The sequence below is a fragment of the Symphalangus syndactylus genome, chromosome 13 (genome assembly GCF_028878055.3).
Source record: "Symphalangus syndactylus isolate Jambi chromosome 13, NHGRI_mSymSyn1-v2.1_pri, whole genome shotgun sequence".
NCBI classification, from domain to species: domain Eukaryota; kingdom Metazoa; phylum Chordata; class Mammalia; order Primates; family Hylobatidae; genus Symphalangus; species Symphalangus syndactylus.
Window position 1 is genome coordinate 119,445,072 of NC_072435.2, and position 27,593 is coordinate 119,472,664.

The following is a 27,593-nucleotide window of genomic DNA, read 5'->3' on the forward strand; positions in this document are numbered from 1 at the left end:
TGAGGCAGGAGAATGGCGTGAACCCGGGAGGCGGAGCTTGCAGTGAGCCGAGATTACGCCACTGCACTCCAGCCTGGGCGACAGAGTGAGACTCTGTCACAAAAAAACAAAAAAAGGCAGCTTTTATAAATTCATTGTTAAAAGTCAAGCTTTAGAAAAACAGGCAGAAAATGAGCAGTCTGCAAAAGTTCAGTTTTGGCATTTGAAAGTATGTTCAGTCTTACTAGTAAGCAAAGAAATATCAAATAATTGGCCAGGCGCCGTGGCTCACGCCTGTAATCCCAACACTCTGGGAGGCCAAGGCGGGTGGATCACGAGGTCAGGAGATCGAAACCAACCTGGCTAACACAGTGAAACCCTGTCTCTACTAAAAATACAAAAAATGTGGCGGGTGCCTGTAGTCCCAGCTACTTGGGAGGCTGAGGCAGGAGAATGGCGTGAATCCAGGAGGCAGAGGTTGCAGTGAGCCGAGATTGTGCCACTGTACTCTAGCCTGGGCAACAGAGCAAGACTCTGTCTCAAAAAAAATAAAAATAAAATAAAATAAATGTCAAGTAATGAGATATTCATTGTTGCTTAGCACTAATGAAAAAGCTGGCAGTTCCCAGGGTTGATGGTGATGTTGGGGATTACTTATTCTCATGCGTTGCTGGTAGGAGGATAAATTGGTAAAAAATTTTTCTGGGGTGCATTTTGGTAATCTGTATCAAAATTAAATGTGCATATACTTCAGTAATCACTGCTTGTTTTCCGGAGGTAATTAGAGAGCTGTGCGGAGGGTCTATGAGGGTGTCATCAGAGCATTGTTTAAAACTGAGAATTGGAAACTGCTTAAGTAGTGGAAATTTATGAAGTCGCAAGAAGCATAGTATATATTATAATTCCTTGACATTAGAATTTTTTTCCCACATATATTGTGGACTGAAAAAGCAGGTTGCAGAATGCTAAGTAATCATCTTGACACGTGTGAGTGTGTGTATTTTGGATGTGTGTGTATTCTGGGTGTGTGTATGTGTGTATATTTTGGATGTGTGTGTGTTTTGGGTGTATGTATTTGGGGTGTGTTTGTGTGTTTTGGATGTATTTCGGATTTGTGTGTGTTTTATGTGTGTATTTGGGGTGTGTGTATATTTTGGGGGGTGTGTATTTTGGGGGGTATGTTTTGGATGTGTATTTTGGGGGTGTGTATTTTGGTTGTGTGTGTGTTTTGGGTGTGTGTGTTTTAGGGGTGTGTGTGTAGTTTTGGGGTATGTGTATTTTGGGGGTGTGTGTGTGTATTTTGGGTGTACGTACCTGTGTATTTTGGGTGTATGTGCATGTGTGTATTTTGTATATGTGTGTGTGTTTTGGGTGTATGTGTATGTATTTGGGATGTGTGTATTTTGGGTGTAGGTGTATTTTGGCTGTGTATTTTGGGGTGTGTATTTTTGGGTGTGTATTTTGGGGGTGCATGTGTATATTTTGGGTGGGTAGGTGTGTATTTTGGGGGCGTGTGTGTATTTTCGGTGGGTAGATGTGTGTATTTTGGGAGTGTGTGTGTATTTTGGGTGGGTAGGTGTGTGTATTTTGGGGGGTGTGTGTATTTTGGGTGTGTGTGTGTGTGTGTGTATTTTGTGTATGTGTGTGTTTGTGTTTTGGGTGTGCATGTATATACCTGCCCACGTAGGTGCTCTCCAGAATGAGTTCATCAAACCCTTACGTGGACTGTCCGTGGGTGGCAGGATTTGGGGGGAAATGTTACTGTCATCTTTATACTTTAGGTATCATTTAACAATGATAAATGGGAAGACAAACTGGAGTAATGTTGGTTGTGGTTCGCAGTATATTGTGTGACACTGGTGTGAGAGGACTGGGATGTGCCTGGGCGGAATTAACATGACTGTGATTTTTAGGTGATTAAGGCTGCAGAAGACAGTGCGTTGCAGTATATGAACTTCATGAATGTCATCTTCGCAGCACAGAAGCAGGTGAACTGAGAGGCTGCCATTTAAAGTATTTGTTTCATAACAAAGGAGTCAATTTCATTTTTTTGAATGCTCTACTCTGAGGTATTCTGACTACGTAGCCTTATGAATGGGCGAGGAATCCAGAATCTGTATTATGTTTTAGTCTTTTCTCTATTTTGGGTCCTGGACCACTTGAGAATCTGATGCATTCCCAAAACAATGTGCACTCAACTAGTTTTGCATAGAGTTTCATGGTATTCAGGTAACCTTTAGCCCATCCTTGGACCCCATTGCCAAGAATCCCTGTTTTGACAGTTTGCTGTATAAACCTTGCCTCAATTTCTTTATCTTTTTGCTGTGGTGAAGCTGTAAAAATTCAGTATTTTTACTTTGCAAAGAGCTGAAATGTTCAGATGAAGTATAATACATTTTTTTCTTTGATGTATTTATAAAGAAAGAAAGCCTCCTTAAAACTTCAGGTTTAACGTAAAATGCTGCTATAGCCACGCATAATGTTCTCTGTTGTGGAGTGGCAGCATGATGTAGTGAAAAGAGCCTGGACTTTGGAGACATGCCGAGTGGGGTGACAGCTTTCCCATCTGCTGGCTCTGTGACCACAGCCCAGCCATGTCCTGGGTGCTTCAGCTGCCAAATGCAAATACCTGCTGTGCAGAGTCACGTTGCATATTGAGTGAGCTATTTTAAGCATGGAGTATGGCATGTAGTAGGTTCTCAGTATAGGATAATCATTATTGTTATTATTCCTGTCATATTTTCAAAATGTTTCTTTTAGAATATTTTGATTGATGCCTGTGTTTTAGACTCCGACTCAGGGCTCCTCCAACAGGTATGTTTTAAAACCATGCTTTGTGTTTGTGGTTATGACAATTAGTGATTTTTATATTGATTACAATTTAAAATGAAAGTGGTTTGGGTATATTGGGTTAAATAAAATATGTTATTGAACCTAATTTTATCTATTTATTTCCCCCTTACGTATGGAGCTACTAGAAAATTTTAAATTACATATTGCTTGCCTTGTATTTCCGTTGGGCAGCACTAAAAGACAAAAACTGAATGTTGCTTTAACCCAAAAGGGAAACAAAACCCTAAAGTAAGTTTGAAGAAATTACTGAGTTTTTGTTAGATGTTTTTTGGCCACAAATGTTGCTTCCTAAAGGATCAGTTACAAGCACAAAACTGTGACAAACCCTGAATTTAGGTTAGTGCTGGGGATGAAGGATGGGGAGAGCAAGGTCCAATGGGAAAATTCACAGGCTTCAAAGGTTCTGAGATTGTACTGTTTCTTCAGCTTGATCATAGGTATATGATGTTCATCTTATTATTTAAACCATACTTACACATTATGTATACAGACTCTTGTACATATTATATTTCAGTAGTAAAAATTCAAAAAGTTTGAATTCATTTATTAGCAACACATTTCAGTCTACACATTGTCTGTTAACTCCAAGACGATCTTGTCTCTGCCATGAATTCACATACCAGCTCTACCTCCTCGGCCCTCACATTCATTTCTCTAGTCCAGTCCCAGACTCTCCTGAGTTCCAGACTTGCAGAATCAGCCGTGTACGTAGTACCTCCTCTTGGACGCCTGGCAGGCATCTTCAGCGTCATGTGTCCAAAGCAGAGAGCTCTTGGTTTGTCCTCTCAGCCTCTTCCTGCCCCACGGGTAGCCCCATCTCCCTAAGTGGCAGTGCAGTTCACTCAGCAACTCAAGCAAAAACCTGACTCTTCCTTGTCTCTTCTCTTCCTTCCTTTCATAACCATGAGCAAATCCTGTTGATTGTGCTTTTAAATTATATCCTGGCTGAGCTCAGTGGCTCATGCCTATAATCTCAGCACTTGGGAGGCTCAGGTGGGTGGATGGCTTGAGCTGAGGAGTTTGAGACCAGCCTGGGCAACATGGCGAGACACCATCTCTATAAACAATACAAAAAAATTAGCCTATCATGGTGGTGCACACCTGTAGTCTCAGCTGTTCGGGAGGTGGAGGCAGGAGGATTGCTTGAGCCAGGAGTTCGAAGCTGCAGTCAGCTACGATCATGCCACTGCACTCTAGGGAAACCCTGTCTCCCTCTTTAAGAAAAAAAAAAATGTTGAAAGTTGGTTCTCAGAACAGCTGTCAGAATGAAGCTTTCAAAATACAAGATTGGTGCAAAAGTAATTGCGATTTTTGCCTTTTCTAACAGTAAACACCGCAATTACTTTTGCACCAACCTAATATAAGAACCTGTTGCTCACTTGCTTAAAACCCTCCCATGGCCTAGCATCACACGTCAACTAAAACCCAGAGTCAGGGCCTGCCAGGGCCTTCCAGATGCTGCTTGCTGAGGCTCCTGGGAACCTTTTGCCCCGCATCTTCCACACTCTCCCTCTTCAGTCCGGCCCCACTGCCCCCTTGCTATTGCCTGAAACAGGCCTGCTCCGGCCAGAGGGCACTGCACTTGCTGTTCTCTCTGCTCGCAAGCTCTTCCCGCAGGTGTTTGCATGGCCTACTCCCTGCCTGCCTTTGGGTCTCTACTTCTGTGCCACCTCCTCAGAGAAGCCTTCCCTGACCACCATTGTTAGTGTTACTCCCTCTCGCCTTAGCCTACTTTGTTTTTCTTCATAGAAATGATCATAACCTATAACATTATTTTTGCATTTACTTACCTGATTTACTCTCTGCCTTCTCCACTAGAACCTTAACTTCACGAGGATGGGCACTGTGATGTTTACTGCTGTAACCCTGCACAGTGCTCTAAAACAGTTGTTAAACGTGTAAATGAATCTAACGGACCAACTGAACCAGGACTGTACTACCAGAGGAGCCTCAAGGTCCTAGGATCAGAGCTAGGGTTTTCAGTGTAAATGGAAGCACTGCTGTGTCAAAGTGAGAAAGCTGTGTTTATGAAATGAATAGATGAATGATTGTTGGGAAAAACCATTAACATGGACAGGAAACCTTAGTGTCAGTAACCAGGAGAACTTGAGTGTTTTATGTCTTTGGAAAACTCTGAAGATAGCAAAAGTTTAGAAAAAGAGGACCAAATTCAAAAGAGTTTTATTTTTATTTTATTTTACTTTGAGACAGAGTCTTGCTCTTGCCCAGGCTGGAATGCAGTGGCATGATCATGGCTCACTGCAGCCTCATCCTCCCCAGCTCAAATGATCCTCCCACTCAGTCTCCCAAGTATCTGGGTCCACTGGCATGCACTACAATGCCTGGCTAATTTTTTAATTTTTTGAGACGGAGTTTCTCTCTTGTTGCCCAGGCTGGAGTGCAATGGTGCGATCTCGCTGCACCGAAACCCCAACTCCTGGGTTCAAGCGATTCTCCTGCCTCAGCCTCCCACGCGGCTGGGATTACAGGTGCCCGCCACTACGCCCAACTAATTTTTGTATTTTTAGTAGAGACAGGGTTTGACCCTGTTGGCTAGGCTGGTATCGAACTCCTGACCTCAAGTGATCTGCGATTATAGGCATGAGCCACCGCGCCTGGCCTAATTTTTTAAATTTGTTGTAGAGATGGGATTTCACTGTATTGCTCAGGCTGGTCTTGAATTCCTGGGCTCAAACAATCCTGAAGCCTTGGCCTCCCAAAGTGCTGGGATTACAGGCATGAGCCACTGCACCTAGACAAAAAAGTGTTATTTCTTAAAGAGAACAGAATAAAGCCATCTCACGTTTCTTTTTACATAAGAAAATTAACAAAATACAGTGAAAACAAATCTCATAAAAATTAAAAATTTTTGTGCTTCCAAGGGCACCATCAAGAAAGTAAAAAGACAACTGGGAGAGATATTTGCAAATGACGTATCTGATAAAGGAACTAGTATTCTGATTATATGAAGAACTCTTAAAATTCAAAAATAAGACAAATAACTCATTTCAAAGTGGGCCAAGGATTGAACAGATATTTCTCCAAAGATCTGCAAATGGCCAAGAAGCACATGAAAAGATGCTGAATATCATTACCGACCAGGGAAGTGCAAATCGAAACCACAATGGGCTATTACTTCACTCCACTAGGGCAGATGTAATCGAAAAGTCAGCTAATAATAAATATTGGTGAGGATATAGAGAAATTGGATCCCTCCTACATTGCTGCTGGAAATGTAAAATGGTATAGCCACTTCAGGAAACAGTTCAGAACTTCCTCGAAAAGTTAAGCATAGAATTACCATGTGACTGGGGAAACCCCATCTCTACTAAAAATACAAAAATTAGCCAGGCATGGTGGTGCATGCCTGCAATCCCAGTTACTCAGGAGGCTAAGGCAGGAGAATCTCTTGAACCCAGGAGGCAGAGGTTGGAGTGAGCCGAGATTGTGCCACTGCACTCCAGCCTGGGCGACAGAGCAAGACTCTGTCAAAATAATTAAAATAATAATAATAATAATAATAATAATAATTTGCAGTGTCACATCCTCCTCTGATTTTGTAGACCTGAGGCATTGCTGGTGAGAATCTCATTCCTCTGGAAACCCTAGGTAAGTGTGAGTTTGGCAGCAAGCCCTGTGTATCTTGCAGGCTTGTGACATCACGGGAGGACTGTACCTGAAGGTGCCTCAGATGCCCTCCCTTCTGCAGTATTTGCTGGTAAGGAGACAGCAGCCGCGACCCTGATGCCTGGAGGGAAGGATGACCTCTGTGTCCTGGGAAAGGAATGGAAGCAAGATGGCTGGTGCTAGTACTCGGGAGAAAGGAATAAATGGAGGCCTTGGAGTTCCAAGGCCTAGAAGTGTGGGCTTCACGTTATTTTTTTCCCATGTTTTAAATAAAAGTTTCTTTTGTTTGTTTGTTTTATAGTGGGTGTTTCTTCCCGATCAAGATCAGAGATCTCAGTTAATCCTCCCACCCCCAGTTCATGTTGACTACAGAGCTGCTTGCTTCTGTCATCGAAATCTCATTGAAATTGGTTATGTCTGTTCTGTGTGTTTGTCAAGTAAGTTGATGTACCTAGTTTTTCCTTTTTTTCTATGTTGGGGGTCAGGAAAACAGTTTCTCAACTGTGTTGTTTTTCAGCCACCCTATTGTTTCTTTTCTTTTTTTTTAAATTTACAGTATTCTGCAATTTCAGCCCCATTTGTACTACGTGCGAGTAAGTATCTTTGAGATTGTGTGGGTGGCTAATACTTCACAGCTGTAGAACATTAAAAAATGTTTTCCTTTCTGTAATTTCAGGACAGCCTTTAAAATTTCTCTGCCTCCGGTACTGAAAGCCAAGAAAAAGAAACTGAAAGTGTCTGCCTGAGGATAAAATACTTTCCCCATCTTTCAGAGCTGTTAATAGGAATTATATAGCAGATTCTTTGTTGGGAAGACTGAAAAAAATAAAGATAGGTATAGGATAATTTTTAATGTGGTGACCTTACAGAAAGTATTTCCCAAACATCCTTTTCCTCCCGTGCTTCTGGAGGACTGATTTGTTTGAGGGAGTCATTCTATGCAATATATCCTAAAATCCTAAAATATTCTATGACTGGTTTCTGTCCAGAAAGGGGCAAGAAAGCACATGTTTGTGGCTTTCGTTTTTCTAATGGGATGACTATTAGTCAAAGTCAGCTTGTCATGACTGATCATAGGCTTTCTAACCTACTACCTGAATCCAGGTCCTCATTGTGAAATGCATGCCATGTGAAATTTGAATGTAGCTTTGGAAAAAGGGACTATTTGTGGAGTAATGGCATTAATCAACATAGAACATCTTATTTGAATCAACAGTTAACTTCAATAGTCATGTAAATAAAATTCTTATTGTCTAAATTGAGACAGCCTCAGATATTTGCAGATATTTACTTTTTGTCTGATATCAGTATGTTTGGACAAAGTCATCTAAATAATAGTTTGTCACCAAATAACTACAAAATCTCTCTCTTTTTTTTTTGAGACCGAGTCTCGCTCTGTCACCCAGGCTAGAGTGCAGTGGCGCGATCTCGGCTCACTGCAAGCTCTGCCTCCCAGGTTCATGCTATTCTCCTGCCTCAGCCTCCCGAGTAGCTGGGACTACAGGGGCCCGCCACCACGCCTGGCTAATTTTTTGTGTTTTTAGTAGAGACGGGGTTTCATCGTGTTAGCCAGGATGGTCTTGATCTCCTGACCTCGTGATCCGCCCGCCTCGGCCTCCCAAAGTGCTGGGATTACAGGCGTGAGCCACTGCACCCAGCCCAAAATCTCATTTTAAATGAGTAAAGAGAACATGTGCAGAAGCAAATTTTCTTCAAAATAGTTGTGGGAAGAGCTTGTATGTGAAAGCTTATGACTGGTTTTGAGGGAGAACTTACTGGGGAAAATGGACTGTGTTAAGTATGGTTTTCAGATAGAATTCTTTCCTTTTTTAATGGGGAAAAAAAAATCCACATTAATATTGAAACTGCACCTGTAATCCCAGCACTTTGGGAGGCTGAGGCCAGAGGATTGCTTGAGCCCAGGAGTTCGAGAGCAGCCTGGGCAACAAAGTAAGACCCCATCTCTACTAAAAATTTAAATATATTTATCGAAACTGTTCTCTAGAAGCTTTGGACTGAATCCCAAAAATGTTTATAACTTCAAAAGCAAAAGTGTTTGTAATTTCAACAAACAAAAATTGTATTTCTCTATGTAATCTTGAAATTATTAAAAGTCCTTTTAGCTTCTAGCACATATTTGTACAAAGAGTTTAAGGAATGGTGGCTGGTTTGGTTTGTTTTTTAAAAATGTTTACTGACGAGGCTGGGCATGGTGGCTCACCCCTGTAATCCCAGCACTTTGGGAGGCTGAGGCGGGCAGATCACAAGGTCAGGAGTTCAAGATCAGCCTGGCCAGTATGGTGAAACCCTGTCTCTACTAAAAATACAAAAATTAGCCGTGCAAAGTAGCAGGCACCTGTAGTTCCAGCTACTCAGGAGGCTGAGGCAGGAGAATTGCTTGAATCCGGGAGGCAGAGGTTGCAGTGAGCCAAGATAGCGCCTCTGTACTCCAGCCTGGGTGACAGAGCAAGACTCTGTATCAAAAAAAAAAAAAAAAAAAGGCCGGGCACGGTGGCTCACGCCTGTAATCCTAGCACTTTGGGAGGCCGAGGCGGGCGGATCACGAGGTCAGGAGTGGTCAGGATGGGTTTTTTGTTTTGTTTTGTTTTGTTTTTTGAGACAGAGTCTCGCTCTGTCGCCCAGGCTGGGGTGCAGTGGCGCAATCTCGGCTCTCTGCAAGCTCCGTCTCCTGGGTTCATGTCATTCTCCTGCCTCAGCCTCCCAAGTAGCTGGGACTACTACTCTACTGAACCCGGGAGGCTGAAGTTCGAGACCATCCTGCCCAACATGGTGAAACCCTGTCTCTACTAAAAATACAAAAAGTAGCTGGGCGTGGTGGCAGGTGCCTGTAATCCCAGTGACTCGGGAGGCTGAGGCAGGAGGTGGAGGTTGCAGTGAGCCAAGATCAAGATTGCGCCATTGCACTCCAGCCTGGGCGACAAGAACGAAACTGTCTCAAAAAAAAAAAAAAAAAGATGTGTACTGACAAAACCCATTGTGTACAAAACTTTGTATGTAAGTAAGATTTTAATTTTCTCTTTATACAAGCTGAGTCATATTTAAATAATTTGATGTTTGCTTAGATAATTTCAGATAGATTTTATATTCTGGATTTGTATTTTTGTTAACAAATATACAAAGACTTTGGTGATCACTGCAAATATTTGTTAATCCTTGAGTTTGAGAACCTGTCTTTTAAAAATAATACTTAATATTTTGTATACTAATTAAGTGTAATGGAAATCACAATTTTAAGTCTAGGAAATAAAGTATTATATATCTAAAAGAGATATACTTTCAGACAAGCTAGCAAGGCTTTTATTATTACTTTTTAATTTGAAATGTCTTATATATTTGGTTAGTTCTGTTTAACTTGTTTTTAACTGTTGTCCTTATGAGTTATTTTATATAAGTTTTTACAATAAAATAATTTGATTTTCATATTTGGTTGAATTATTTCCTTTCATTCATTGTTTATCTCATGCTCATTCAACTCTTCTTCAAATGTGTACTTTTAAACTGCATTTGGTCAAATGCCAGACAATTTTTTATTCAACTCTGAAGAACTTTAATTTCAAATCTTGGTCTGCGTGCAGTGGCTCACGCCTGTAATCCTAACACTTTGGGAGGCTGAGGCAGGAGGATCACTTAAGCCTAGGAGTTCAAGACCAGCCTGGGCAGCATGGCAAAATCCTGTCTCTAAAAAAAAGTATAAAAATTAGCCAGGTGAGGTGGTGCATGCCTGTAGTCCCAGCTAGTCTTGAGGCTAAGGTGGGAGGATTGCTTGAGCCCAAGAGGCGCAGGTTACAATGAGTCATGATCATGCCACTGAACTCCAGCCTGGGTGACAGAGTGAGACCCTGTCTCTAAATAAATGCTACTGGTTTTTGTATGTTGATTTTGTATCCTGCCACTTTACTAATTTCATCAGTTCTAATAGGTTTTTGGAGGTGTCTAGGTTTTTTTGGATGTAAGATCGTATCATCCGCAAACAAGGATAATTTTACTTTTTCCTTTTTAATTTGAATACCTTTTATCTCTTTCTCAGGACTGATTGCTCTAGGTAGTACTTTCAGCACTATGTTGAATACCACTGGTGAAAGTGGGCATCCTTATCGTGTTCCAGATTTCAGAGGAAAGGTTTTCAGTTTTTTCCCTGTTCAGTATGATACTAGCTGTGGGTCTGTTACATGTGGCTTTTGTGTGTGTGTGTTGAAGTATCTTCCTTCTATACCTAGTTTTTTGAGGGTTTTTATCATGAAAGGATGTTGAATTTTATCAAATGCTTTTTAAGCATCCATTGAAATGATCAGATGGCTTTTGTTCTTCCTTTGGTTGACATGATGTATCACATTGATTGATTTGCCTATGTTGAACCATCCTGTTGAACCATCCTTGCATCCCTGGGACAAATCCTACCGGGTCATGATGAACGATTTTTTTTTTTTTTTTTGAGATGGAGTTTCACTCTTGTCGCCCAGGCTGGTGTGCAATGGTGTGATATCAGCTCACTGCAATCTCTGCCTCCTGAGTTCAAGCGATTTCCCTGCCTCAGCCTCCCAAGTAGCTGGGATTACAGGTGCCCACCACCATGCCCAGCTAATTTTTTTGGACTTTTAGTAGAGACTGGGTTTCACCATGTTGGCCAGGCTGGTCTTGAACTTCTGACCTCAGGTGATCCACCCGCCTTGGCCTCCACAACTGCTGGGATTACACATGTGAGCCACCACACCTGGTCGAATTACCGGCTTTTTTTTGTATTGAGACAGAGTCTTGCTCTGTCACTCACACTGGAGTGCAGTGGCCTGATCATGGTTCACTGCAACCTCTGCCACCTGGGTTCAAGCGATTCTCATGCCTCAGCCTCCTGTGTATCTGGGATTACAGGTGTGCGCCACCATGCCCGGCTAATTTTGTTGTATTATTAGTAGAGACAGAGTTTCACCATGTTGGCCATGCTGGTCTCGAACTTCTGACCTCAAGTGATCCACCCACCTCGGCCTCCCAAAGTGCTGGGATTACAGGTGAGAGCCACCATCCCTGGCCTGAATGATCTTTTTAATGTGTTGTTGAATTTGGTTTGCTGGTATTTTGCATCAATGTTCATTGGAGATATTGGCCTGTAGTGTGTTTTTTTTTTTTTTTTTTTTGAGACAGAGTCTTACTCTGTTACCCAGGCTGGAGTACAGTGGCACGATCTCTGCTCACCATAACCTCTGCCTCCCAGGTTCAAGTGATCCTCCTGCCTCAGCCTCCCAAGTAGTTGGGAGTACAAGCATGCGCCACCACACCCAGCTAATTTTTGTATTTTTAGTAGAGACAGGGTTTTGCCATGTTGGCCAAGCTGGTCTGAACTCCTGACCTCAAGTCTCCACTGCCTCAGCCTCCCAAAGTGTCAGGATTACAGGTGTGAGCCACTGCGCCCAGCTGGTTTTCCAATTTATTGGCATATAGTTGCTCATAGTAGTCTCTAATGATCCTTTGAATTTCTGTGATATCAGTTGTAATGTCTTTTTCATCTCTGATTTTACTTATTTGGGTCTTTTTTTTCTTAGTCTGGCTAAAGGTTTGTCAATTTTGTTCTTTTCAAAAAACCAGCTTTTCATTTTGTTGATCTTCTGAATTTTTTAAATTATAGTTTCATTTATTTCTGCTCTTGCTCTTTATTCTTTCTTTTCTTTTTTTTTTGAGACGGAGTCTTGTTCTGTCCCCCAGGCTGGAGTGCAGTGGCGTGATCTCGGCTCACTGCAACCTCTGCCTCCCGGGTTCAAGCGATTCTCCTGCCTCAGCCTCCCAAGTAGCTGGAACTACAGGCATGCGCCACCATGCCTGGCTAATTTTTGTATTTTTAGTAGAGATGGGGTTTCACCATGTTGGCCAGGCTGGTTATGAACTCCTGACCTCAGGTGGTCCACCTGCCTCGGCCTCCCAAAGTGCTGGGATTATAGATGTGAGCCACCATATTACTTCTTTTCTAATATTAACTTTGGGTTTGGTTTGCTCTTACTTTTCTAGTTCTTTAAGAAGCATCATTAGGTTGTTTATTTGAAGTTTTTCTACTTTTTTGATAAAGATACTTACTGCTATAAGCTCTCCTCTTAGTACTGCTTTTGCTGTATTCTATAGGTTTTGGTATGTTGTTTTTCCATTTTCGTGTGTTTCAAGGAGTTTTTAAGTTTTCCCTCTTAATGGCCGGGCGCAGTGGCTCATGCCTGTAATCCCAGCACTTCGGGAGGTCGAGGTGGGCAGATCACGGGGTCAAGAAAATGAGACCATCCTGGCCAACATGGTGAAAACCCGTCTCTAGTAAAAATACAAAAAATTAGCTGGGTGTGGTGGCGGGTGCCTGTAGTCCCAGCTACTCGGGAGGCTGAAGCAGGAGAATCGCTTCAACCCGGGAGGCAGAGTTTGCAGTGAGCTGAGATCGCGCCACTGCACTCCAGCCTGGTGACAGAGCAAGACTCTGTTTCAAACAAAACAAAACAAAACAACTCTTAATTTCTTCATTGACCCACTGATCATTCAGCAGCATGCTGTTTAGTTTCCTTGTGTTTGTATACTTTCCAAAGTTCCTGTTGTTATTGATTTCTGATTTTATTCCATTATGATCAGAGAAGATGCTTGATCTGGGGCTGGGCATGGTGGCTCATGCTTGTAATCCCTGCACTTTGGGAAACTGAGGTGGGTGGATCACCTGAGGTCAGGAGTTCAAGACCAGCCTGCCCAACATGGTGAAACCCTGTCTCTACTAAAAATATAAAAATTAGCTGGGCGTGGTGGTGCACACATGTAATCCTAGCTACTCAGGAGGCTGAGGCAGGAGAGTCGCTTGAACCCGGGAGGTGGAGGTTGCAGTGAGCCAAGACTGTGCCATTGGACTCCAGCCTGGGTGACAAGAGTGAGACTCTAATCTCAAGAAAAAAAAAGAGAGAGAGATGCTTGTTATTATTATTTTTTTTTTTTGTAAAGACTTGTGACCTAACATATGATCTATTCTTGACAATGATTCATGTGCTTAGAAGAATGTATTCTATAGCCGTTAGATGAAATGTTCCATAAATATCTATTAGGTCCATTTGGTCTATATTGCAAATTAGGTCTGACATTTCCTTGTTGATTTTCTGTCTGGATAATCTGTCCAGTGCTGAAAGTGGGAGGCTGAAGTCTCCAACTGTTATTGTACTGGGGTCTACCTCTTTAGCCCTAATAATATTTGCTTTATATATCTTAATGCTTCAGTATTGGGTGCATATATGTTTACAATAGTTATATTCTCTTGCTGAGCCTCTTATTATATAATGACCTTCTTTACCACTTTTTTTTTTTTTTTTTTGAGACAGAGTCTCACTCCGTCACCCAGGCTGGAGTGCAGTGGCGTGATCTCGGCTCATTGCAACCTCCACCTCCCGGGTTCAAGTGATTCTCCCACCTCAGTCTCCTGAGTAGCTGGGATTGCAGGCATCTGCCACCAAGCCCAGCTAAATTTTTTTTTTTTTTTTTGAGGCAGAGTCTCGCTCTGTCGCCCAGGCTGGAGTGCAGTGGTGTGGTCTCAGCTCACTGCAAGCTCCACCTCCCGGGTTCACGCCATTCTCCTGCCTCAGCCTCCCTAGTAGCTGGGACTACAGGCGCCTGCCACCATGCCCAGCTAATTTTTTTGTATTTTTAGTAAGATGAGGTTTCACCATGTAAGCCAGGATGGTCTCAGTCTCCTGACCTCGTGATCCTCCCACCTCGGCCTCCCAAAGTGCTGGGATTACAGGCATGAGCCACCAAGCCCAGCCTAATTTTTGTATTTTTAATAGAGATGGGTTTTCGCCATGTTGGCTAGGCTTGTCTTGAACTCCTGACCTCAGATGATCCACTCACCTTGGCCTCCCGAAGTGCTCGGATTGCAGGTGTGAGCCACTGTGCTTGGCCTCTTTTTTTTCTTTTTCTGTGGAGATAGCATCTTGCTATATTGTCCAGGCTGGTCTTGAACTCCTGGGCTCAAGCAACTCCTGGGTTCCTCTTGCCTCGGCCTCCCAAAGTGTTGGGATTACAGGTGTGAGCCACTGCATCCAGTCTTAAAATCTATTTTATCTGATATAAGTATATAGCTACTTTTGCTCTTTTTTGGTTTCCATTAGAATATCTTTTTCCATCCCTTTATTTTTAGTCTATGTGTGTCTTTTTTTGTTTGTTTGTTTTGTTGTTGTTGTTTCTTTTGTTTTTTTGACTCTGTCACCCAGGCTGGAGTGCAGTGGCGCAATCTCGGCTCACTGCAAGCTCCGCCTCCCGGGTTCATGCCATTCTCCTGCCTCAGCCTTTCCGAGTAGCTGGGACTACAGGTGCCCGCCACCACTCCCGGCTAATTTTTTTTTGTATTTTTAGTAGAGACAGGGTTTCACTGTGGTCTCTATCTCCTGACCTCGTGATCCGCCCCCCCTCGGCCTCCCAAAGTGCCGGGATTACAAGCGTGAGCCACCGCGCCCGGCCAGTCTATGTGTGTCTTTATAGGTGAAGAGTTTCTTATAGGCAGCTAATCATTAGGTCTTTTTTTTTTTTTTTTTTTTTTTATCCATTCAGCCACTCTATGTCTTTTGATTGGAGAGTTTAGTCCATTTACATTCAATGTTATTGATAAGTAAGGACTTACTACTGCCATTTTGTTATTTGTTTTCTGATCTTCCCTTTCTCCCTTCCTTCCATCTTCCTTTTTATGAAAGTGATTTTCTCTGGTGGTATGTTTTAATTTCTTGCTTGATGTTTTTGTGTATCTGTTGTAGGCTTTTTGACATGAGTTTATCATGAGGCTTGCAAATACCATCTTATAACCTACTATTTTAAACTGATGACAACTCTGCAAAAACAAGCAGAGAAAACTAATACTGTATACTTTAACTTCATCCCTCTGATTTTTAACTTTTTATTGTTCCTATAATATTTATATCTTATTATACTATGTCTTAAAAAGCTGTAGTTATTATTTTTGATAGGCTTGTCTTTTAGTCTACTACTCAAGGTATGAATAGTTTACATATTTGTAGAGGTACCACCTTGGTGATCTTGGGTACGATCTTGGAGAATTCCCCGGATCACCGTTAGCAGTGACGAGTCTGTACAGGTCTGCAGCAACTCGATTCTTGCCTCCTCAGAGGAAAGAATTTGGCCAAGCAGCATAAGGCAGCGTGAGAGACCAAGGCAAAGTTTAGAGCAGGGGTAAACGTTTATTAAAAAGTTTTACAGCAGGAACGAAAGGAAGTAAAGTACACTTGGAAGAGGGCCAAGTGGGCGACTTGAGAGATTTAAGTGCCCCGTCCGACCCTTCACTTGGGGTTTCTATACATTAGCATGGTTCTGAGGTTTGTGACCTCCCTTGGCTTTTCCTTGGGGTGGGCTGTCTGCATGTCAGTGGCCTGCCAGCACTTGGGAGGGGCCGCATGTGCAGTGTGTTTATTGAAGTTGTGTGCATGCTCATTTGAGGCATTTTCCTTTAACAGTCGCGTGTTCCCAGAGGAAGGTTATATACCAGTTAAAATCTGCCATCTTGCCTCTTACTATGTATGCGTGAGCCTGCTTGCCCAACTCCTGAGATCTTATTGGGAAGCTGCTGATCACCAGCTTCAAGTGTTTTCTATCTTTTTTTTTGAGATAAAGTCTCACTCTGTTGCCCAGGCTGGAGTGCAGTAGCGCAATCTCGGCTCACTGCAACATCTGACCCCTGGGTTCAAGCGATTCTCTTGCCTCAGCCTCCCGAGTAGCTGGGAGTACAGGCACGTGCCACCATGCCCAGCTAATTTTTGTATTTTTTGGTAGAGATGGGTTTCTCTGTGTTGCCCAGGTTGGTCTTGAACTCCTGGCCTCAAGTGATCCGTCTGCCTTCGCCACCCAAAGTGCAGGGATTACAGGCATAAGCCACCAAGCCTGGCCCAGAAGTTTTTTCTTTTGGGAGGATTTATCTCCTAATCTTTACCGCTTGGCCTTGCCAACTTAATTTGCAAATTAATTCCCCCCAAAGACAGATGGGGAATAACAGAAATATTTAAGTGTTTGACAGCTTCCTCTTAGTAACGTTCTCCTAGGCTTCATTCCAAGATATCAAGAGAGATAAACATTTTGCAGTCTTCCAGAGAGGAGCTGAGGTACACGGGAAAGTTTCATGCTCATGTTACAACTGTAGCAACCCACAATTTTTGAAGGAGTGTAAGAAAAAGATAATGTCCAGTGTCAGGCCCTTATAAAGCCTCAACTTTGAGAATCCTTTCACAATGTTAGATTTGCTGATCAATGAATATATAACTGAACATTAAGACTAATAATGGGGCTGGGTACGGTGGCCCATACCTGTAATCCCAGCACTTTTGGAGGCCAAGGCAGGAGGATCACTTGAGCCCAGGAGTTTGAGACCAGCCTGCGCAACATGGTGAAACCCCTTCTCTACAAAAAATATAAAAATTAGCCGGGCGTAGTGGCGTATTCCCAGCTACTTGGGAGGCTGAGGTGGGAGGATCAGCTGAGCCCAGAAGTTTGAAGATGCAGTGAGCTATGATTGTGCCACTGCACCATTCCAGCCTGTGTGACAGAGTGAGACCCTGTCTCAAAAAGAAAAAAAAAAAAAGAGTAATAATTGCAAACATTTACTTGGCATTTACCGTCAGTCAGCCACAATGCTGAACACTATGATTGTCTCAGCTAAAGGACACACCACACCTCTGATAGTTAACAAGTAACTGATCATTAACTGAGTGCTTACTATATGCCAGCCATTGGTTTAACCTCATTACATGTGTTACCTCATTTCATCCTCACACAATCCCCAGGGAAGGATTATTACTATCCCTTTTTTATAGATGAGGAAGCTGAAGCTTAGAGAGGTTGACTTGCCCAAAGTCACTTAATAGCTGAGAATATCTGTAGAGGGAAGGCGAAATCCCAGGCCAGGCAGCCTGACCTCAGAGCCTGCACTCCAGTCCCCAAGCCGTGACAATGCTTGAAATGTTCTGAGCCTACTGATATAAGAAAAACAATTTTTTTTCCAGACAGAATTTTGATTCTTTCACATCTGTCCTATTGCTGAGCAAAACCTCTTGTGTGTTTTGTGATTGGATCTGCTTTCAGAGTGCTGAGAGCTCTGTGTGGGGGAGAAAATCCTTCAAAAACCTAGGAGAATGATAATAAAAGCAATAGTGATAATAAATGATAATAATAAGAATTATAAAAATATAAATTTTATAAAATTATAAAATATAAGGTTTGTCAAAGACTAAATGACGAGTTAATGGGTGCAGCAAACCAACACGGCACATGGATACATATGTAACAAACCTGCACATTGTGCACATGTACCCTAAAACCTAAAGTATAATGAAAAAATTATAAAATATAAGTATAAAATTTACAAAATATATACTTATATTTATATAAAAGATAAACATATATAAGATAAAATATAAATACACATATATTTTATAAGATAAATAAATATATTTTTGAGATGGAGTCTGGCTCTGTCGCCCAGGTTTGAGTGCAGTGGCGCAATCCGGGCTCACTGCAACCTCCGCTTCCCAGATTCAAGCGATTCTCCTGCCTCAGCCTCCTGAGTAGCTGGGATTATAGGCACGTGCCACCAAGCCCGGCTAATTTTTTGTATTTTTAGTAGAGAGGGGGTTTCACCATGTTGATCAGGCTGGTCTCAAACTCCTGACATCGTGATCCGCCCTCTTCGGCCTCCCAAATTGCTGAGATTACAGACATGAGCCGCCAGACCCGGCCTATATGTATTTTATATATATCAAGTATGTATATCTGATATATATATATCAGTATGTACATCTGATATATATATATCAAGTATGTATATCTGATATATATAAAACAAAGTATATATATTTTGTAAAAATATAAAATATAAATAATACCTCATAAATGATAGTAAAGATAATAATAATAAAAACAGCGCGGCAGCCCCATCCCCTTTTTTGTACTCATCCCCTAAAAATCCCTATAAAAATCACGTTTATTAAGGAGCAAATCCCACCCTTTTTATTTAGAAGCCAGTGTCTACAGGCTCGTTCTTGGCTGTTGTTGGATTAATTCCAGGGTAGGAGAAAACTCCAGTTTTTGAGCTGGACACGCACTCCTGCTTTTCAGGACCTTTTTAATTTTGATGTTTTCAACTTTTAGGCCCAGGGGTCCATGTACAGGTTGCTATATAGGTAAATTGCGTGTCACGGGGGTTCGGGTGCACAGATTGTTTCGTCACCCAGGTACTAAGTGGAGCACCGGATAGGTAGTTTTTCGATCGTCACTCTCCCCACCAGGGTCGAGCAGCAAAAATGCGAGGCCTTGTGGGCGGGGCCGGGGTGCCCGCTCTTGCCACTGGTCCAATCACAGCGCGGCGTTCCTCCTGGCCGGCCGCCGATTGGTGGTTGCCATAGCTCCGGGCGTTCGCTTGACAAGATGGCGGCGGCGGGGTGGTGGCTGCCGCATTTTCGTGTCTGAGTCCTTCCCGGGTTCTAAGGCGGGCGCGGTTCTGCTGTGCCCGGCCCGCGAGGTCTAAGGCATGGGCTTCCAGCCTCCGGCCGCTCTTCTTTTGAGGCTTCTCCTTCTGCAGGGCGTCCTGAGGCTGCTGTGGGGGGACCTGGGTGTGTACGGCGCGGCAGGGACCTCTGTGGGCCGGGGCTGAGGGGACTGGGCGTTAAAAGGGCCAGACTTGGACTCCCCCGGGAGCTTCGGTAGTCGAGACCTCCAAAGCAAGCCGCCACACACACCTTAGGCGGTGACTCTTCCACTGCTAACCCCTCCTTGTCCCCTTTCCTTCCCGCCTAGCTTTCATCCCTCCTTTCATCCGAATGTCCGGCCCTGCGGTCGGCGCGTCCCTGGTCGGAGACACCGAGGGTGTGACCGTGTCCCTGGCAGTGCTGCAGGACGAGGCGGGTAAAGTCAGGCCCTTCTTTTGGGGAGGGTGGGGGTTGGACTGGATCCAGACCTCCCAAGGATCCTGGAGAGGTGGCATCCTTTGGACCCCTGCCTCGGTTCTCTGCAAAGTCGCATGGGGAGAAAAGGATCGGGCGGCTGCTGTAGGCCAAAGAGGACAGACGGACAGGTTCGAAGAAAGCTTGAAATAATAATGGCTAGCATTCATTGAGCTAACATCGTGCGTCATCCCATTTTCCTAGTAAGAACAGTAATATCTTTTCATCCCTTTTGACCAATGAAGAAACAAGTTCAGAGAGGTTGTCACTGTCCCAGTGTCAAGCAGCTTGTAAAGGGCCCAATCTGAGGCTGTAATGTGAGTCCATCCTAGGCAGTCTGACTCAATGCACCCCCTGAGCTGCTGGGCCTTGCTGCCTTTGCATGCTGGTCTTCTCTTCCTTAGGAATATTGCCAGTTCCGACGTGTGGAGTGCTGAGCAATGAGACGGAAGACTGGAGTGTGACTGTGACCCCCGGTGCGGTAAGGCCAGAAGTAAACCTTCTCTGTAGCCTGTGAAGAGGCCCCCAGCTAGGGTTTCTGCAGTGATCTCTTTATTTAACAAGGCATGGCTTTCTCCATGCTCTCAACAATCATGAAATTGTGGGGTGTTGGATCTGGTAGACAGTTATCCAGCCCACGGGTTCCTTACCCTGGGGTTAGGAGTCCTTGGATGCATTTCAGGGGGGTCTGTGAACTCTGTGAAACTGTGTGTAAAGTTCTGTGTGTATGTGCATTTTTCTGACGAGAGGGTCACCAGTTTCCTTCCCATCATCAAATGGGTCAGTGATTCAAAAAAGCTTTATGCCAGGCATCGTGGCTCAAGCCTGTACTCATAGCACTTTGGGAGATTGAGGCGGGAGGATTGCTTGAGCCCAGGAGTTCCAGACCAGCCTGTAACATAGCGAGACCCCGTCTCTACAAAACAATTAAAAAAAAAAAAATTAGCTGGGTGACGCACACCTATAGTCCCAGGTACTTGGAGGGGGGTGGGGGAGCTGAGGCAGGAGGATTATTTGAGCCCAGGAGTTCAGGGCTGCAGAGAGCTATGATCGCACCACTGCACTTCATCCAGCCTGGGCAACAGAGCAAGACCCTGTCTCTTAAAAAAAAAGAAAAAGCTGGCCAGGCGCAGTGACTCATGCCTGTAATCCTAGCACTTTGGGAGGCCGAGGAGGGCGGATCATCTGAGGTCGGGAGTTCAAGACCAGTCTGGCCAAAACCCATCTCTACTAAAAATACAAAAATTAGCTGGGCGTGATGGCGGGTGCCTGTAATCTCAGCTACTTTGGAGGCTGAGGCAGGAAAATCACTTGAACCCGGGAGGCGGAGATTGCTGTGAGCCGAGATCACGCCACTGCATTCCAGCTTGGGTGACAAGCGAGACTCCGTCTCAAAAAAAAAAAAGCTTCATAACCACTGATCTTGCCCAACTCTGAGCTTATGTGTAAGGATACTCAAACATGGAGAGATTAAGCATCTTCTATTTAATAAGTGTTTATTGGGTACCTAGTGTATGCAACATCAATTCTGGAGATAAAAGGATGAGAAAGACAAACTCTGCTTGTACCCCAGGAATGAACATGTACATGTCTAAAGTCATTCTGGGATAAACTGAGGATTGTTTTCATTGACTTTTTTGTGTATTTACTCTTCCACTGATAGGATGATCAAGAAACCAAAAAGGTGTACAATAAACTGAGTTTATTTATCAGATCTGTGTTTAGCTTTCTCTAAGTATCCCAAAGTTGTTTGCTTTTATGGTAAGGAAGAGGAATCAGGGCTTGCTTGTTACCATAGGTTTATGGGGTGGAACTGAAGATAACTGTGTCATCTTTGTATACATTTCCCTTTTATAAAATGAACAGAGGCTGATGTGTGCTTTTATTGTGTTTTCTATTATGTATTCTTATAGACCCTGTTTTGAGTCACTTTAAAAATACAGCAATCTTTTCCTTTCAGAAGGTGTTGGAAGTGACAGTAAGGTGGAAGAGAGGTCTGGACTGGTGTTCCTCCAATGAGACAGAGTCCTTCTCAGAGTCCCCCTGTATCCTCCAGACCCTTCTGGTTTCAGCATCTCGTAATTCATCCTGTTTAGCACATCTACTCATTCAAGTGGAAATTTATGCCAACTCTTCTCTGACCCATAATGCTTCAGGCAAGTAAAGTCTTTGACTGTCAAAACTTTCATGTTGTTCTCAGCTACTTAGGAGGAAGAGGCAGGAGGATTGCTTGAGCCCAGGAGGTTGATGCTACAAATGAGCTGTGATCGCGCCACTGCGTTCCAGCCAGGGCGACACAGCGGGACCCTGTCTCAAAAAAAACAAAAACAAAAAAAGAAAAATTTGTGTCAAGCTTACCTGTTTGATTATAAGTGTATGCCATGCAATTTGTAAAGTATACTTCACTTGAGTCTGTCTTGCTTTTCTAAACTAATTTTTCTTTTGTTTAGTTTTCTTTTAAAAAATTTCATTTTGTGGCCAGGCGCGGTGGCTCACGCTTGTAATCCCAGCACTTTGGGAGGCCGAGGCGGGCGGATCACGAGGTCAGGAGATCGAGACCACGGTGAAACCCCGTCTCTACTAAAAATACAAAAAAAAATTAGCCGGGCGTGGTGGCGGGTACCTGTAGTCCCAGCTACTCAGAGAGGCTGAGGCAGGAGAATGGCGTGAACTCAGGAGGCGGAGCTTGCAGTGAGCCAAGATCGCGCCACTGCACTCCAGCCTGGGCGACAGAGCAAGACTCCGTCTCAAGAAAAAAAAAAAAAAAAAAAATTCATTTTGTACTATTTTATTTAACATTTATTTGATCTTGCTCTACTGTTTGCATCTTTGTAAGCCACCTTGAGTCCTTTTTGGGAGAAGGTGAAATTTGTTTATGTACATTGATTCTTTTTTTTTTTTTTTTTTTTTTTGAGATGGAGTCTCACTGTGTCACCAGGCTGGAGTGCAGTGTTGTGATCTCGGCTCACTGCAACCTCCACTTCCTGGGCTTAAGTGATTCTCCTGCCTCAGCCTCCCGAGTAGCTGGGACTACAGGCTCATACCACCACGCCCAGCTAATTTTGTACTTTTAGTAGAGATGGGGTTTCACCATGTTGGCTGGGATGGTCTTGATCTCCTGACCTTGTGATCCGCCTGCCTCAGCCTCCCAAAGTGCTGGGATTACAGGCGTGAGCCACTGTGCTCGGCACGTGCATTGATTCTCATGACTGCATCTTAAGAAGAAGAAAGGAAGGGTGGCCAGTTGCAGTGGCTCCCACCCTGTAAGTGCTTTGGGAGGCCAAGGCGGGGGACTTTCTTGAGCCCAGGAGTTCGAGACCAACCTGGGCAAAGCAGCAGATACTGTCTCTATAAAAAATTGTAAAAAGTTAGCTGGGCATGATAGTGCCTGCCTGTAGTCCTAGCTACTAGGGACGCTGAGGTGGGAGGATCGCTTGAGTGTGGGAGTTTGAGGCTGATGAAGTTTACATCGTTTCCAGCTTTTTTTAAAGTTTATTTTTATTTTCATTTTTTTAGAGACAGGGTCTCACTCTGTTACCCAGGCTGGAGCTAGAGTGCAAGGGCACGATCCTGGCTCACTGCAGCCTCAACCTTCCTGGTTCAGGCGATCCTCCTGCCACAGCCTCCATAGTAGCTGGGGCTACTGGCGTGCACCACCACACCTGGCTAGTTTTTACATTTTTTGTAGAGACAGGGTCTCACTATGTTAGCCAGGCTGGTTTTGAACTCCTGGGCCCAGGTGATCCTCCCACCATGGCCTCCTGAAGTACTGATATTACAGGCATGAGCCGCTGCACCTGGTCTGTTCCCAGCTTTTGATGCTACAGCAAAGATCATTATGCCCATGTACATGAATCTTTGGACATGAGAAAATGGTTTTGTGTTCATCTCCATCTCATATGATGTTAGTGTTCTTAAACCAAAAGAGCTTTCAACTAGATGTGCCGATGTAGAGGGCTCTGCTGTGATGAGTGCTACTGCCATGTCCCCGTCCCCTGTGGCGAACTCTGACATCTCTTGCCTTTATGGCCACGTGGCATGGAGGAGAAGCGTTCCAGACTTTAGTAGCAAAAGTCTGTTACCTGGAGACTCCTTTACTGCCGCTTCCCTTATTACATCCCAAACTGTGGTCCTCCTTGTGCTTCTGGAAGTTTAGGATGATAAGACGAGTTTTGACAGCTCCTTTCAGCAGATTACTGTGCCCTCAGTGTACTTGCATGGGAAGGCCTCCATGATGAATGAAGTGAAAAAAGCAAGTGCAGATGGCTGCCTACAGTGTGCTATCTTTTGCATAAAGGAGGCAGAAATGAAAACATTTGCATAAAGAAATTCTGGAAGGATGTTGGAGAAGCTAATAATGTGCTACCAAGTTGGAGGATGATGTGGGAACAGGAAAGGGCTGACAGTGAGGACTTTTTTAATATGCTTTTGATTTTTTGGAACCATGCAAATGTGTTACCTACTTAAAAGTTTTAAATTTTTCTATGGCTTAAAATTCAAAACAAAGCCAAAAAAAACCGTATTCAATCATGAAAAAAAAATCCCCCCAAAACAACAGAAGGGCTTCATGATAGCTGTACCATTCAAAGCACTGACTTTTTTTCCTTTGAGAAATACGCTTGAGGCCGGATGGTGGCTCATGCCTGTAATCCCAACTCTTTTAGAGGCTGAGGCGAGCGGACCACTTGAGCCTAGGAGTTCAAGACCATCCTGGGCAACGTGGCAAAACCCTGTCTCTACAAACAAATACGACAATTAGCTGTGTGTGGTAGTGGGTGCCTGTAGCCCCAGCTATGAGGGAGGCTGAGGTCAGGGGATCGCTTGAGCCCAGGAGGTGGAGGTTGCAGTGAACCAAGATTGCTCCATGTACTCCAGCCTGGTCGACAGAGCAAGACCTTGTCCCCAAAAAAAGACCAGGTGTGGTGGCTCATGCCTGTAATCCCAGCACTTTGAGAGGATGAGGTGGGCGGATCACGAGGTCAGGAGATCGAGACCATTCTGGCTAACACGGTAAAATCCCGTCTCTACTAAAAATACAAAAAATTAGCCGGGTGTGGTGGCGGGTGCCTGGACTTCCAGCTACTCGAGAGGCTGAGGCGGGAGAATGGCGTGAACCTGGGAGGCGTGAACCTGCACTCCAGCCTGGGCGACAGAGCGAGACTCCATCTCAAAAAAAAAAAAAAAGGAAAATATGCTTGAGTATATTTAGGTAATATTTTAGAATACCAAACTTAGAAAATTGAACATCTTTGTATATGAGTGATTGAGTTGTCCCCTCTGACCCAATGAAGGCATGAAAAATTTTTTACTCAGCCAGCCAGTGATTAAAACTAGAAAAAGAATGGAAGCACAGACAGGAGGTATGTGTCATACCCAGTAACAATGAAGCCAGTGAACAATGTAGAAAACATAAATCAACACACAAACATCTATTTGTATAACACATTACCCTATTCTGAAGTGTCTCGTGGCTGGGGGTGGTGGCTCATGTACTATGCCTGTAATTCCAGCACTTTGGGAGGCCAAGGTGGGAGGATCACTCGAGCCCAGGAGTTTGAGACCAGCATGGACAACATAGTGAGACCCTGTCTTTACAGAAAATATGAACGTTAGCTGAGCATGATGGTGCACACCTGTGGTCCCAGCTACTTGGGAGGCTGAGGTGGGAGGATCACTTGAGCCCTGGGAGGTTGGGGCTACAGTGAGCTGTGATTGTGCCACTTCACACCTCAGCCTGGGCAGCAGAGTGAGACCCTGTCTCAAAAAAAGAATCAATTAATAAAGTGCCTTGCTTGTGTCACATGGGTTTGATAACACTGAGGGTCAGACCCTTACCCATGTAACGTGGTCTGCGATGTGGACCTTCTCCTTGTTCCGGATACCATTGATGTATCATTGACCTTCTGCTATGTTATAGCATAGAACAGATCATTAGTTGTTCTTTAGATACTTCACCTATTGTGTCATTACAGTGAACTATTATGTGGGGTTTAAACAAATAGTTCCTGCATGGTTTTCTAACGTGTACCAAATGCAAAAGTAAAATTCAGCAGAATGAAACTTCTATCTGATAAATGATTGGAGAGAAACCCAAAGTATTAATGTCACTGGATTCTGAGTTAGGAGGCTGAAATGTCGTGTAACATATTCCTCTTCAAAGAGGAAAACAAGTTCGGAAACCTGTAATATCCTGAAGAGTTATAAACAACGGGCCCTGCCAATGTTTACCTCTTTAGCATTTCTCCTGAGCTGCTTTCTCTGGCCTTGTCCCATTCACACCCACCACCTTCTCCCCTGCACCACAGTGTTCCCCCTATTCATCTGCCCCCTCTGTCTTCCACCTACAGCTCTCCAGTAGGCCCTCTTATCTGTACAAACTTTTTTTTTTTAAAGTAGAGATGGGGTTTCTCCATGTTGGTCAGGCTAGTCTCGAACTCCTGACCTCAGGTGATCCCCCCGCCTTGGCCTCCCAAAGTGCTGGGATTATGGGCGTGAGCCACCGCGCGTGGCTGCCTGTACAAACCCTTATGTGTGTTTCAGGCTCAGCGCATTCTCTCTCTCTGCAAGTCTTCCTGACGCCCAGCCTAAGCCACGTACCCTCCCTGGGTTCCCATGACAGATCCATTTCAGTGTTTACCCTTTATGGTCACATGATCTCTTTACCTGTCTTCTTCCTCTGAGAGTGCGAGTCCCTCAGGGAAGCTGCGGTGTCTCACTGTATCATCCCTGCATAACCCAGCCCCCCATACTCTCGTGGTCAGACCACATTTGTCCCACCTGCACTATTGAGTACCACAGCCACGAACCATGTCTGGACACTGGACAGTTGAAAGGGGATGGGTCTTAATTGAGATGTGCCGTAACTGTTAAACAGCCACCGGTTTTTGAGGACTTAATGTGAAACAAAGAATGTGGAATAGCTCATTCATAATTTTCACATTGATCGCCTGTTGCAATGATATTATTTTGGATATGTTGGGTTCAGTAAAATATATTAAGTTAATTTTATCTGTTTCTTTTTTGTAGCCTGGGCTACTTTTTGTATTTTTATTAGAGACAGGGTTTCACTATGTTGGCCAGGCTGGTCTTGAATTCCTGACCTCAGGTGATCCACCCACCTTGGCCTCCCAAAGTGCTGGGTTTACAGGTGTGAGCCACCCCGTCCAGCCTAAAATCAGTACATTGTGTATATACTAACTTGTGACTCTTAGTCAATTGATTATCTTCTAGATCAACTATGACTTCTTTGGTTCGTTGTAATTGGTGTGTTTTCTTATATTTGGATTTTTGTTGGAGTGGTAGATGCAGGCCTCATATATTTCGTGGATATTTTGTGTATTCCTTAATGTCGAATATTTGCTAATAATGATTTACAAAACAAGATAATTCAGCTTTCTTTTTTTTTTTTTTTTTGACACGGAGTCTCACTCTGTCGCCCAGGCTAGAGTACAGTGGCACGATCTGGGCTCACTGCAAGCTCCGCCTCCCAGGTTCATGCCACTGTCCTGTCTCAGCCTCCCGAGTAGCTGGGACTACAGGCGCCTGCCACCACACCCAGCTAATTTTTTTGTATTTTTGGTAGAGACGGGGTTTCACCATGTTAGCCAGAATGGTCTCGATCTCTGACCTCGTGATCCACCCGCCTCGGCCTCCCAAAGTGCTGGGATTACAGGCGTGAGCCACCGCGTCCGGCCACAGCTTTCTTTTGAATGTCAAAAATGTGACCGTGCTTTGTCGGAATGTTTCTTAGCTGAATTTTTCTGTTGTGTGTACTTTCCAGAGAACGTGACTGTCATTCCTAACCAGGTGTATCAGCCCCTTGGCCTTTGTCCTTGTAATTTAACAGCTGGAGCCTGTGATGTTCGCTGCTGCTGTGACCAGGTATGTTCTTTGGTTATTCGGCACAAAAGTTATGCTACCTGTGAGAATACCAGCAGTTCCACCAACAGCTTTTTTTATTTTTTATTTCTTGAGATGGGGTCTTGCTCTGTCCCCCAGGCTGGAGTTTGGCGATGCAATGATGGCTCGCCACAGCCTCGGCCTCCTGGGCTCAAGTGATTCTCTCACCTCAGCCTCCTGAGTAGCTGGGGCCACAGGCACGCACCATCACACCCAGCTAATCGTTTTGTACCTTTTGTGGAGATGGGATTTTGCCATGTTGCTCAGGCTGGTCTCAAATTC

General features: G+C 44.0%; 2 protein-coding genes across 14 annotated transcripts in view; both read left to right on the top strand.

Annotated features, from left to right (window-relative positions):
- The window catches only part of GTF2H3 (general transcription factor IIH subunit 3), a 33,497-nt gene extending 23,597 nt beyond the window's left edge, over nt 1–9,900 (top strand). For 3 of the 5 annotated variants that reach the window (XM_055238022.2, XM_055238023.1, XM_063614724.1), the window contains 6 exons: nt 1,893–1,967; nt 2,740–2,793; nt 6,482–6,550; nt 6,761–6,896; nt 7,016–7,052; nt 7,136–9,900. In XM_055238022.2, coding sequence (XP_055093997.1) covers nt 1,893–1,967; nt 2,740–2,793; nt 6,482–6,550; nt 6,761–6,896; nt 7,016–7,052; nt 7,136–7,205 — 441 coding nt within the window. In that variant the 3' untranslated portion in view covers nt 7,206–9,900. The remainder of the gene's footprint in view (nt 1–1,892; nt 1,968–2,739; nt 2,794–6,481; nt 6,551–6,760; nt 6,897–7,015; nt 7,053–7,135) is intronic. The other 2 variants (XM_055238024.2, XM_055238026.1) reach the window with 1 other exon arrangement.
- Nucleotides 9,901–18,870: 8,970 nt separating this feature from the next.
- TCTN2 (tectonic family member 2) overlaps nt 18,871–27,593 on the top strand; it is a 39,641-nt gene continuing 30,918 nt past the window's right edge. For 4 of the 9 annotated variants that reach the window (XR_010114971.1, XM_063614678.1, XM_063614677.1 and 1 more), the window contains exons 1-5: nt 18,877–19,082; nt 19,267–19,374; nt 19,817–19,893; nt 21,373–21,568; nt 27,193–27,293. Coding sequence is in view for 8 of the 9 variants with exons in the window: in XM_063614678.1 (XP_063470748.1) it covers nt 19,001–19,082; nt 19,267–19,374; nt 19,817–19,893; nt 21,373–21,568; nt 27,193–27,293 (564 nt within the window). In the remaining variant the exon portion in view is untranslated. Of the gene's footprint in view, nt 19,083–19,266; nt 19,375–19,816; nt 19,894–21,372; nt 21,569–27,192; nt 27,294–27,593 lie in introns of all 9 variants that reach the window. The other 5 variants (XM_055237985.2, XM_055237988.2, XM_063614679.1 and 2 more) reach the window with 3 other exon arrangements.